Here is a 12,757-nt window from a genome sequence, read left to right as displayed (position 1 = left end):
AAGGACCCTACGACCCTATTCCGCAGAGTATCACCACTAACACCCCCGCGTCTTAACAAGCGAGGCGTCGCCAATGCCATAGATACCTTTATTGCTTCTTGGTGCTCACATCCCAAGCCCAAATTCCCACCGTCCCATCCTCTGCTACCCGAAGACTCAGACTCCCAGCATCCCACGGAGAACTACAACTCCCAGAAAGCACGGCGCCTAGGCGGGCTCCAAGGAGTAGAGGCCGAGGAGGTTTCAAGGTTCCCGCGCTCGTTTGCTTCTGGCCCTCAAGGAGGCGTGGCCACGGGAGGTCCGTGACGATGATTGGCCGGCAGCTCCTGCTGCTCAAGGTCCCAGAGGAGATGGCGGAGCCTGCGCAGTTCACGGTGCAGGGCGTCGTCCGTCACTGGGCCCGTGAGCCGCAGGCGCGAGCTGCCCAAGGGCAGGATGAGGGGAGGGTGTGAGGAGAAGCTTTCGAAGATGTCCCCTGTGAGACCGAAGAGGAGGAGGTTAAATTCTGAAAGTGGGCGTGAGACGGCTGTGTGTCGGGCGATCCGAGGCCGCGTCACGCCCGAGGAAGAACAAACTGCCCGCCCCCAGCAACGTCTGGAGTCGAGGAGCCCCCCGGGCATGATGGGAGTTGTAGTTCAGGCTATGAAAACCCGCCGTTGCCTGGGAAATGGACGATGTAGTTGGGTTCCTAGGTCCGTAAGGAAAGAAGGGCTGGAGGCGCCGGGCCTCGACCTCTAGGTGGGGTGAGAGCGGGGCCAAGAATGGGGACCTGAACCTGGGGAAAAAGAGCTGGGGGTCTGATCTGGGAGAAGAAGGAGGCTGGGCCCTGGGGAAAGACTAGGGGTCCAGAATCCTAGGTCAGGAGGAGGAGAGGGCTGGAGATACGACTCCTGCGTCCTGAGCAAGGAATAAAGCTGGCAGACCCAATGCTTATATCCCACCTCACCTGTGTCCACAGCATCTCGTTCTGCAGGGGGAGGGTCCCAGGCAGGTGGTGGCCCACGGCCAGGACCCAGCTGGTAATGGCTGAGCAGGTGATGGAGCTGGGTGGGGGTCAGTGTAGGGTGATCAGTTCGTAGGCTGCTCCATGAAGCCTGGAAAGAAGACCAGGTGAGAAATCCAAGGTCATTACAGGGCAGCTGAGAAATCCCAAAGAGGGTGGATGTGGTGGGTGGAAAATGGAGTTTGGGCTGTGTCTTCTGGGCACTGTGAGACCCGGTTGTCCCAGAAGTGAGAAGGGAGGAACAGCGTGCTTCAAAATCGAAGAAGAAACAGGCAGTGAGTGGGGGTACAGAAGAAACGAGATTGGCCATCGGTTCGTATTGTTGACGCTGGGGATTCATTATTCTAGTATAGCTCCCTTTTGAAAAATATCTGTTTGAAAAGCCCCACACCAAACCTGGTTTGCATCAGAGTCAACAGAGTGGTTAGAAGCAGAGACTCTGGAGTCGGACTGGCTGGGTTAAAAAACCCCAGCTTGGCTACTTAGTACCTTCTGGCAAGTCACTCTCAGTTCCCTCATCTGTAATTTGGGGAAGAACAATAGTAACTACTTAATGGGGTTGTTATGAAGACTCAGTATGACAGGATTGTGAAGTACTTAGATCTCTGCCTGGGGGCTTCTTAAATGCTCTGTAAAAGTTTGGTAAATGAAAATATAATCAAGAGATCCATCCTACCTGAATCTCAGGCTGCTCATCTGAAAAACTGTCTACCAAAAATACTTTCCGCACCTTTGTCATCATTAAATTAGAAGGAATGGGCCGGTCCAAGGGTGAGCTGAATACAGAGGGTGCCTGGATGGGACTGAAGGGTCAGGGGTCAGGAATCAGTAGAGTTGACCAGGAGTCACCTTGAGCAGGGAAGTGCGGGGCACACAGAGCAGGTTCACAGCCATGGAGAGTTTCCGGAAGAATTCAGTGGCGATGTCACCTAGCCCGGCTCCCTGTAGCCAGTCCAGGACAAGGTCCAGGTTGGTTCGGATCTGAACAGCACGGGACCATTGATAAAAGGGTCGCCCTTGACCTGTGATGGGGAGTGGAGAGGATCTGAGGCACAGTGGGTAAGTGGACCCTGCTTCCTGCCACCCTTCCCCCACCCCAGCCCTCTAGTCCATCAGCCTGGGATGCCAAGCCTGGGCTCCTAAGACCACAAAGGTGAGGCCTGATTCAGTGGTGTGTCTAACTTGAAGTGGGTGGTCTCAGTAGCTCCTGTCTCTTCCCCCTGCCTCCTCCCTGCTCAGCCCTAACCTCGTTCCATCAGTGAGTTGAGAAGGGATGCGTTGGAGAAGAAGAACAAGTAGCCAAAAGTCTGAGACACCAGGTCGGGATGCAGTTCACACTGGCTGGTCAGTTCCAGGGCTGCCTGGAACACGCCCAGGGTCGGTCTCAGCCCTGGAGGCATGGCCCCCAGCTCTGCACCAGGCCCTGGCAGCTCTGCCCCAGCCGTGAAGGGGTTACTGTCCAGGAGAGCAGGTAACGTTGAATACAGAGTCTGAGGAGATACAGGGGTGAGAACAAATGATTGGACTACAACTCCCAGGAAGCCTCAGGGCAGTGACGCATAAAGATAATGGGGTACCCCCCCCTCCCCAAGGCCTTCTGAGAGTTGAAATCCATCCTGCCTCCACTGGCCTAAGAGTCTCCAAGAGCAAATTTCTACTTTCTAGATGGGTTTCTAGCATTCATCAGGGCTGCATGCCTTAAGTGTTGGAACAGGCTTTCCAAAAGTTTCTTGGATATTTTTAAAGTGCCTCTGGTGTATTATGGGACCTGTAGTTCTCTGCAGAGGCAGCTCAAAGAGTTCAGAAGATACTAGACAAAGAAGCCCTGTTAATCAAAGAGTTATTTATCCAGAATTCCCAAAGGAAAGAAGAAGAATGGACAGCTAGGAAATGGGGGGTGGGGTGGCAGTCAGCCAGTGGAAAGTGAGATCAGGCCAAGGACAGGAAATGAGGTCAGAGCCAGAGAAATAAAACCACACTTGGCAGGGATGCACAAGAGGTGAAGCCTCAGAGGAAAAGCCTTCAGATACCAGGGCTGCCAGAGGCACTTAGAGACTGTCCCTAAAATCTCCTATCATTTTACAGATAGAAAATGGGGCCCATCATAAGCCAGAAACCCTGAGAATTCCAAGAAGCAATGTTAAGGTCAAGGCTGGTCGTGAATGCTAGAGCAGAAAGCATGTCCTGCAGGAAGGGACTCCAGGGAGAAAAAAGTCTGTGGCTCAGAAAAAGGAGTGAATTCTGAGCTACAGGAAGTAAGGTCAGCAAACACAGGAAGTAAGGCCTGATAAATGAGAACCTTTAGTTTCAATGACAGCACCTGGGACACCATAGGCATTTCACCAATATATATAGCTTGTCAGTGACACCAAAAGTGGACTGAGAAAATGGGAGCTGGAGACCAGTAATGGTGGTATAACCAGAGAGTGGGGTGAGCCTGGCAAGAGGTGATGGCTGTAGAGATTCAAAGAAAAGCCAGAAAGGCAAGAAGTGACTTGAGCTCAAAAGGAAATGATGTCAGAACAACAAAGTTCTGGGGTGAAAGGGGAAGTGATATCAGAGAAGCAGGAAGTGTTGCTGGGTCAAATAGGAAGTGACATTAGAGTCACAAGATACAGTTCAAACAGGAAGTGACTTTAGGTCAAACAGGAAGCAAGGGGCCAACCTTGGTGAGGTAGTAGACAGACTGCTGGAAGGTACACATGATGACCTCATCCAAGAGGGCCATGGCCTCGTCACATAATTCCAAGTCATTGCAGAGCTGTGGGTCTGAGGACAGGCCTGGGGGTGAGAGGGAGAACCAGGGGCTGGCAGGCAGGAGGCCTGGACCCTAAGGGTAGAGAGTGGCAGGGGGCTTGGACAGGTCCCAGCCTGGGTCACAGCTCACCCTCCTGGTCAGCTTCCTTCTCCATCTCCAGCACCTTTTCCTGCACAAAGCTCAGCAGCTCCGTGGTGTTGGCCATCCACAGCATGAGAGGCCGCAGCTCCACCGAAACAGCCTCGGGGGTCAGGGGCACCTCAGGGACCCCCTCTGGGTGGCTGGCGAAGGAGGCAAGGACTTATAATCTCTGCCTTACCTCCACCGTTAATGTTCAAACTCAGAGATGTGTGTCTAAGTTGGAGCCTGAGACCAAACCCCACAGCTGGAAAAGTTGAGTCTGAAGGAGGAGCAGGGCCAAGCCCTAGGATATGCATGGATGTGTGAACCCAGAACTGGATGCAAATCCAGACCCCTGCCTCCCTCCCCACCTTCCTTCCCCTGGATTTCTCTTACTTCTCTGGCTGACGGTCTCCAATTTCCTTAATCTTTTCCTGTGGAACAGTGACATGGAAATTAGGGTGAGGGTCCATCAGGGAGAGGAAAAGGGCTTGATTTTTCTAGAAGCACCTCTTTTTTTTCCACGGAGTCTTGCGCCACTCTTCAAGTGGACTCTACCCAGGATCTTTCCAATGGCCTCTCTCTCTTTTTACCGTTTAAAGAGGAACTCATCCCACATGCCTGATTATGAGTGGCCTACCTCCCTCAAGCCCTCTTCTGCTCAGGTGCAGTTTCTTCTCACCCTCAGTAAACTCCTTAAATGTTCTCTCAGACTAGGCCCTAGCTCAGTGGGATGACACCTTTCTTTTCCCAGGCTCTGAATGGTTGGTCTCTGGCACTTCCACCTGTAGGCCCAATGGGCTTCTTCTCCCCTCCGCCTCCCAGAATGGTCTTGCCCGCTATCACGGGCCTCCCCTCTCACAATGGGGCCTTCCAACGTGGGCTCTCCCCTCACCTTCCCACAACCGGGTCCGAAAAGGGTCTCCCATAACCCCAAAGCTCTAAAGACAGTTCCCGCCCCCTCCCGCCCTGGAGGATGAAACCACATCCCCAGGATTTCTGCTTGCTCAGTGTCCCAGGGCCCCCGTATCCCGCGCGTCTAAGAATCTGCAGCTGAAGGTGGGGAGGGGAGGCCTGGAAGGGACTTGGGGCGCAGGCGGGGCCGGGGTCGCTCACCCAGACGGCCTCCTTGATGAGACGGGCCAGGCGGCCCAGCAGGCGGGGCAGGTGGCCGAGCTCCAGTTCTCGAGCCGAATGCTGCACGCACAGCGCCAGCAGCGTGGCGGGCCCGAGCGACGGCAGGTCCCCGGCGCCCGAGGCCGCGGTGCGCACTATCTCGCCCAGCAGCGCCTCCTCCTCGCGCGGCCGGAAGCGCAGCACCGGCTCGCGGCCGTCCAGGTAGGCGGCCAGCGCCTCGCCGCGCTCCTGCAGGCCGCGGCCGCACAGACGGCACGAGAAGGCCCAGCCTGGGCCCGGCGGCGCGGCCCCGGGGCGCGCGGGCAGCCAGGGCGGTCGCGCGGAGCCCGAACCCCCGGTGCGGGGGTCCTTGTACATAAACAGGAAGTGCTCGCCCAGCCCCAGCAGGTCACCCGGGTGAAGCTCGGCCTCCCGCAACAGGAGGCACCCGTTGTGCGTGACAGGGGCGCCCCGGGATGGGCGCACCATGGCCGGGGGCTCAGGACCCGCGCGCACCGTGCAGTGACGCGGCAGGATGTCCGGGGCGCTGAGGAACGTGTCCACGTAGGGGGCTGGGGACCCTCCGCGGGCCGACGAGTTCCCGCCACGACCGAACACGTGCTGCTCCCGCGTCATCACGTACACCACAAAGTCCTGCGCGAGGGTGAAGATGCACTTAGGACACCCCTCCATGAGCAGCGGGCGCGCCTCCAAAGAGATTCCTCTCCCATACCCCATCTCCTATGGATGAACCCTTCTGAGATCCTGGGATCTCAAAGAACTCTCCAATTGCCACTCCTTCCCCGCCAAGCCAGGTTTTGGAAGGCGTACCCACTTCCTATGGTAGACTGTTCCATTACACCCATTCCAAAGACTGGATACTTACAAGGAAGCCCCCTTCTCAACATGAATTCTACTATTTCCCTCCTAAGAATGGATGCTTCCAGAGAGCTCTCCCTTCTACAGGGACTTCCTCATCATCTCACCTCCTCAGAATGGCCTTTTCTAAGCAGTGGACTTGCCTATAATATCCAGCCCAAGCAATGGTGCTTCCAAGGATACCCCAATTAATAAAACTGACGTCTGACCCACTTGCTGAAATTGACCCTCTGTTCTCCATCCATGCCTGAGAGAATAAGCATCCTCATACACATAAATCCCTTCCTATATTGGACTCTTCCATTATCCCCACCCCCATGAATGGATATTCCCAAGAGACCCCTTCCTAAGATTTGCTTATCTGCCCCTCTAGAAAATGTACACTACCCACACCCTCAAAGAATGGAAATTCACAAGGAGACTTTCTTCAGTGAGTTTTCACATTTTCGTATCCCATGATGGGCTTACTTCCAAGGTGTTTTCCTACTTGCCCATTTTCCCACCCTTGTGAGGTAGGCTTCCAAAGATATTTCCCCTTCCAATAATAGTCTTTCAATATTCCCATACCAAGACATGGATACCTTTAAAGACGCTCCCCTGCTCCCCACCACAGAGCAAAGGTTTCTACCATTAGCTCTGCCCCAAGAATGTACACTTTCAAGGAGATCTTTCTACAATGGACTCTCTCATTTTCTTTTCATCCCATGGTGAACGCACTTCTAAGAAGACATATTCTCAACAATGGACTCACTTATTGGCCTTAATCTCATGATGGAAGATTCCAAATATTCCTTCCATCTGTGGATACTTTCAATATTCCCATCCCAAGGAAGAACACCTTCAAGGAACTCTCCTTCATATAACTCCATTGTATATACACTTTCAAAGAGACCCTTTCCTCTTCTTCTAAGGGAGTGTCCCATTTCATCCACCTAGTGAAGGAATGCTTCCGAGACGATCCCTTCCTAAAAACAGACTCCTATCCCATCCTTCAAAAAGGGACGTCTGACCCACTTGCTGAAATTGACCCTCTGATCTCCATCCATGCCTGAGAGAATAAACATCCTCATACACATAAATCCCTTCCTATATTGGACTCTCCCATTATCCCCACCCCCATGAATGGACATTTCCAAGAGACCCCTTCCTAAGATTTGCTTATCTGCCCCTCTAGAAAATGTACACTTCCAATTTTCCCACCCTCTTAAAGCAGCATATCCTGTTCTTCAACTCTGAAGAAATGGAATAGTCCAATATACATGAACCCCCTATGATGGGCTCCCCTGTTGCTTATCCCAGGAAAGGATGCTTCCACAGACCTATGGTACACTCTCATATTTTGACCACAACGAAATGGGAATAGACTCCAATGAAATTCCTCTCCACAACAGATTCTATTACTCCTGCTCCCCTCTACCAAAGATATGGACACTTCCAATGAAGCCTCCTTCTTATAAAGGAGTTTCTCATGGGTCCTATCTGTGGTGGCTTGGAGCTGTACATACTCTCAGAAAAAACATGTTCTTAAATATAATCTATTCCTGCGGGTGTAAACCCATTGCAAGTAGGACCTTTTGATAAGGTTATTTCAATTAAGGTGTGGCCCAATTCAAACAGAATAGGTCTTGATCCTATTACTGGAGACCTTTGTAAATGGAATGAAATCAGACACCGAGAAAACCTTGGGAAGCAAGAAGCTGAATTCAACAGAAATGGGAAGAGAATAGAGAGTCCAGGAGAGTCTGCCATGTGCATCCCCATAGCAGAGGAGCCAAGGATTACTGACAATCAGCTGCAGAACGTCAGTCTTTGGCAAGAAAGCACAGCAGTGATAATACCTTGATCTGGACCTTCTCTTAACCTCAAAAGCTTGAGTTAGTAAGTTCCCATTGTTTAAGCCAATCCATTGCATGGCATTTGCTTGAGCAATCAAGGAAAACTAAAACACCACCTCAAGACATAGATGTTTGCAATGTTTCCTCCAATTCTCATAATAAACACTCCCATACTCCTACCTAAAAGAATGAATCCTTCCAATGTAACCCCCTTCCCAAAATAGATCCCCAACCTTGTCTGGAGGAATGGGCTGCTACAATATATGTAAACACTTTCCTACAAGGAGCTCGCCCCCGCCTTCCCCAATCCCTCTTGCCTTCACAGGAAGGAATGAATCCTTCCCTGCAAACTCTTCCCTAAGTAGAGAGTCATATCCTCTGACCCATATACACAGCCAAACCACCCAACTCATCTGGATCCCTTTCTGGCACTAAAAATAGAAATGTCCAATAAGCTCTACCTTCTTTTAAAGTGGCTCTCCCATTACTTCCCGCTTGTACCACTGTTACCCAAAGAAGATGGACAACAAAATAAGGATGACTCCTCCAATCATTGAAAATAAATGAATATTTGCAATAATACATTATTTTCCTATTAATATAATAATTTCCCACTGATCCCACCCCCTCAAATCCCCTATCATTTCTTCCTCTCTGCTCCTTAAGGCTTAAATAAGTTCTACTGTCACTCAAATAAGTATAAACTTTGAAATATTAGTATCACCTGTCCCCATCAACAATGGTCAAATCATTCCCAAGTAAACCATCTCCTTTAGGAAATGGATTAGTCCATTCCCCCCAAGAAAATATATGTTTGTTTCTAACAAAATCCCCAGTGACCCCCCTCCCCCAGAAGATGGACTCTCCAATGATGCCCCCACAAGAAATAGGCCCCTCCAAGGGGATCTCCTTTATACAGTGGACTCTCCCATGACTACGACAAGGCTTTCCCTCAACTTTGAATGAACTGAACCACTGCCTATATGTCCCTCCAGTGGAATCTTTCTTAACCATCTACTCTCCATGCCCCCTCCTCTCTGGAACCTGGCTGGGGCCACGCCTCCCAGCGATCCTGAGGCAGGCGCGAACAAGGGGCATTCTGGGAGTTGTAGTCTTGTCGCCCTTAATCGATGGGTGGGACACAGGGCTCCCCGGGTGAGGGAGGCGGAGCTTACCTGGGCATCCTGGTAGCCCTGGAGCAGCAGGAAGTAGGGGCGGTTGCTGGGGGCCTGGATGAGGCACTGGGTCAGCTGGTCGAAGTCGGCGGGGTCCACAGGTCCGATTTGGGCATCAGCCGCCCCTGGGGCCATGCTCAGGGCCTGTTGCCTCCGCTCCTGCTGCCTCCGCCGCCGACCCTGCAGGCTGAGCTCTGACACGCTGCGTCGCAGGGACAGGTTTTCCGAGCGTTCCTTCCCCCCGGGCCCAGCCGGGGGCCCTGATCCAGTCCCCGGGCTGGGACTGGCCAGTGCTGCCCCTCCCGAGGCCGCCCGCGAACGGTTCTTCTGAGGCCGCCACGAGGGGGCGCCCGTGCCTGCGGAGAGAAATGGAGAACAGTGAGGCCGACAGAGGCGGGCAGGAGGCGCAGAGGGACAAACAGACGCAGAGAAAAAGAATTGGCCACAGAGAGGTGAGCTTGCTTACCACCTTTGGGCTTTTGCATGTGCTGTTCCCGCTAGCTGGAACACACTTCCTCCATGAACCCTACCCACCTCAGAAGTTCATTCATTCTTTCAACAAGCATTTATTGAGTACCTACTATGCGTCAGGTACTCTTCTAGGCACAGGGGATTCCGCAGTGAGCAGATAAGACCCTGGCGTTAGGACAGAAACCATCTCCTACCGAACATCTTCCCTGACATTCCAAGCGGAGGCAGGTGACCGCACCTCCCAACGTTCTGCGCTTTGTCTGACCTCAGTACCCAGCACAGGCCCTGTGTACATAAGTTCCTACAGGAAATGAGGTGAATGAATGAACGGGTGTATTTACCACTTGAGTATAGGATCTGGGAGGGCGGGGACCTCGCTTGTCGATGTCCCTGTTGTGTTCCCCAGGGCCCCAAATAATGGGTGCTCCACAGTAGGTGCTCAGGAAATGCCTTTTGGAGTATAATCGACATTCCTTCTTAAGGACCTCCTATGTGCCAGCTCTGTGCGAAACCCTTTAGATGCACATCTCACTGAATCCTCGTGTTGAGTTTTGCTGAGGTTAACTGGCCAAGAACGATTGTAATTCCAGCCTGAGTTCAAAGCCTATGGGTTTAACCATGACACCACTCTACCTCTCAAAGAGGGATTCAGAACAGAAAAAAGGCTAGAGGGCTCCCCAAGTAGCCCCTAGTCCCAAATGTGCCAGGCCGCACCCCTGCCAGGTACCATCCAACACTTGCTATTTCCCCATTAGTGCCACCTCGTGTTCCAGGCCCCGCCTTCTCAGAGGCCTGGCCTCTTCAAATACTTCTTCCTCTAGCCCCTCCCTCTCCCATGCGCGGCTGTCCTCAACCCCGTCCCGGGCCCCTCCCTTCTCACCAAACTCAGTCTAAGGCCACCAGCTCCCAGGCCCGCCCCTCTGAGGCTCCGCCCACTCGCCGGCCCTCCAGAGCCAAACCTAGCAGCGCACATTCTCCTCTCCGGGTCCCGCCCCTGCTAGGCCCCGCCCACAACAGCACTACCCCTTACAAACTCCGTCAATTTACCGCGCAGAGCTGCCTCCTGCTACAAGGACCCCCGCCCCGCGCCCCCACGCAACCATGCATCTGCCTTGCCCAACAATCTCCCGCTGCCCCATTCCCCGGGCCCCGCCCATACCCCAGCGGGCAGCGTCCTCCTCCTGCCTCTCGTTCCAGCCAACACGCTGGCACCGCGGAGACTCCCGCCCATCCCACATCCTAGGCGCCTCAAACACGCCCCTCAGGCTCCGCTCCCAACCCGCAGGGCCCCTACGCTCCCAGCTTCCTCTGAGGCTGCCTGAAATCCCTACTGCAGTCACCGACCCCGCTCCGGAGCCACTCTAGGACACCCTCCCCAGCCCCGACCCACAAACGGGCCGCGACCCGTCAGCCACCCAAGCCCCGCCCCACCCACGGACCCACCCAGTCCTCGGGCCCGCCCCTCCCCTGACCACGCCCACCGCCCCACCGCCCCGCCCCCAGGCCCTGCAGACTGGCTCACCGTCCCCGTCCGCGGCCCCGAAGGCCTCCTGCTCCAGGCGGCGCGCCTCCTCGCGGCCGCGCAGCTCGAAGCGCCGCGCCCAGCCGGGCCGCGCCCGCCACAGCTCCTGCACCAGCAGCGGGCGCTCCGCGTCGCCCAGCACGCGCAGGTGCTCCGCCCGCCACTCGCCGCCGCCCGCGCCGCCCGCCGCCGGCCGGCCCAGCGCGTCGCAGAGCGCGAAGGCGTCCACGCAGCCGCTGTCGCCCGGGCCGCCGCCGGGGCTGCCCGCCAACCCGTAGCGCTCCAGCGCCTCGGCCACGAGCTCGCGCGCCGTGGAGCGCGCCGTGGCCAGCACGCTCTTGTAGTTGGCGCCCGACGCCAGCCCCGCGCCGAAGATTTTGAGGACCCCCGGGGGCGCCGTGGCGCGGGCGGCCAGCGGGGGCTCGGGGGCCACGCCCGCCGCCAGCTCCGGCAGCTTCTTCTCGCTGGCCCAGCGCTGCGCGCCCCCGGGGGTCCCCGGGCCTCCTGCGCCGCCTGACCCCGTGGTCCCGGTCCCCGAGCCCCGGAAGAGCTGGGAGATGCGCTTGGCGCGGCTCCCCGACGCCCCCCCGGCCGCCTTGACCGCGCCCACTCGCCGCAGCTCCACGTGCGGCGGGGGCGGGGGCAGCGGCTCGCTGCTGCGGCTCCCCGTGTCGGACGACGAAGACCTGGGAGCCCGCGGGGCGACAGGGACGCAGGAGAAAGAGGCGGAAAGACGCAGAGTCGGGGGTGGGGGACAGAGACGGCGGGGTGGGACAAGGCGGAGAGAGGGGGACAGAGACCCACAGGGCGGACAACCCCGGGCAGGACGGAGTGCGGGAGAGAGCGGAGACAAAGAGAGGGAGAGAAAATGAATAAATAAACGTTAGTCCCACAGAAGGAAATTCCAAGAGGTGGGCCGGGCGGGCAGGAAGGTGAACCAAGCCCCTGCTCCTTGTGTGTCCCCATCCGGGTGCCTTTCGGGCCTGTCCCCCACCCGCAGCCCCAGCGCTTCCCCTCGGCGTCCTGCGGTCCCTGGGTCCAGCTCTCAGCAGCTGGACCACTCGCCCATTCAGGACTGGAACGGGGTGGGGGGCAAGCCTCTGGTGGGGTCCCTGACATTGCACTGTGCCGGGGCTGGGTCATAAGTGGCGCAGAGGGTGGGGAGGCAGAAGCTGCAGGCCCACGGAGGGGGTCACTCACTTGACAGAGGCAGCGCTGGGCCAGCGCCGCCCCAGCTTGGCCAGCTGCTTCCTGGGGGAGTTGATCCACAGGCCCACCGGGAGATGGAGCTTCCCGAAGCGGGGGCTTCCGCCCTCTTTGCGGTCACCAGATAGCATGGCCCTAAGGGGAGGTGGGTAAGGCCCCAATTCCTGACACTCTGCGTGTGGGGGTCCTGGACTCCAGAGCCAGAGGGAGGAGGGCCCGGGGCCTGGATCCCCGGGACTGAGGGCGGAGGGGGCCTGGACGCTTAGGGCTGAGGGAGGTGGGGCCGGGACTCCTGGGACCCTGGCTCTTACCCTGCTTCGGGTCCCGGCAGCACCCGGAGGCCCCCGCTCCGTTGTCTCCTGATCCCACCGCCCCTGTTCAGCCTTTGCCTCTGCCCCAGCTCCCAGCACTGGGTGGGGGACAGGAAAAGGCCAGAGGAAACCCGGCAGGAAGAGCGGGGAGGGGGCGTCCTGTGAGCGGACCAGGCCTGGGGGAGGAAATCTGGGTAGGGCTGGCCCTGCCCTATCAAGGGTTCTGGAACCATTTCGCAGCCAGTTGCTCCCCTCGGGGACCCAGGAGTCCCGGTCCCCAGGCCGATCCCCCCCACCCTTCCTTGCTCAGAAGCCCATCCCAGACCTCTCCTCTTGGGGAAACCAGAAGTCAGGAGCATAC

General features: G+C 56.3%; 1 protein-coding gene across 1 annotated transcript; it reads right to left on the bottom strand.

Moving 5' to 3' along the window:
- Window positions 1–74: 74 nt before the first annotated feature.
- Window positions 75–12,755, bottom strand: RASIP1 (Ras interacting protein 1). The gene is made up of 12 exons (XM_077131246.1): window positions 12,397–12,755; window positions 12,080–12,220; window positions 10,880–11,565; window positions 8,887–9,242; window positions 4,998–5,651; window positions 4,278–4,315; window positions 3,891–4,042; window positions 3,669–3,772; window positions 2,250–2,493; window positions 1,853–2,025; window positions 947–1,094; window positions 75–475 (listed from the first exon to the last, which is right to left on the bottom strand). The coding sequence occupies exons 1-12, from the start codon at window positions 12,753–12,755 to the stop codon at window positions 276–278; spliced, it is 3,255 nt and encodes a 1,084-aa protein (XP_076987361.1). The 3' UTR covers window positions 75–275.
- Between the last annotated feature and the right edge of the window lie 2 nt (window positions 12,756–12,757).

The sequence above is a fragment of the Tamandua tetradactyla genome, chromosome 16, assembly GCF_023851605.1.
Source record: "Tamandua tetradactyla isolate mTamTet1 chromosome 16, mTamTet1.pri, whole genome shotgun sequence".
NCBI lineage: Eukaryota > Metazoa > Chordata > Mammalia > Pilosa > Myrmecophagidae > Tamandua > Tamandua tetradactyla.
The sequence above is the reverse complement of the archived record's forward strand: the minus strand, read 5'-3'. Positions and strand labels throughout refer to the sequence as shown.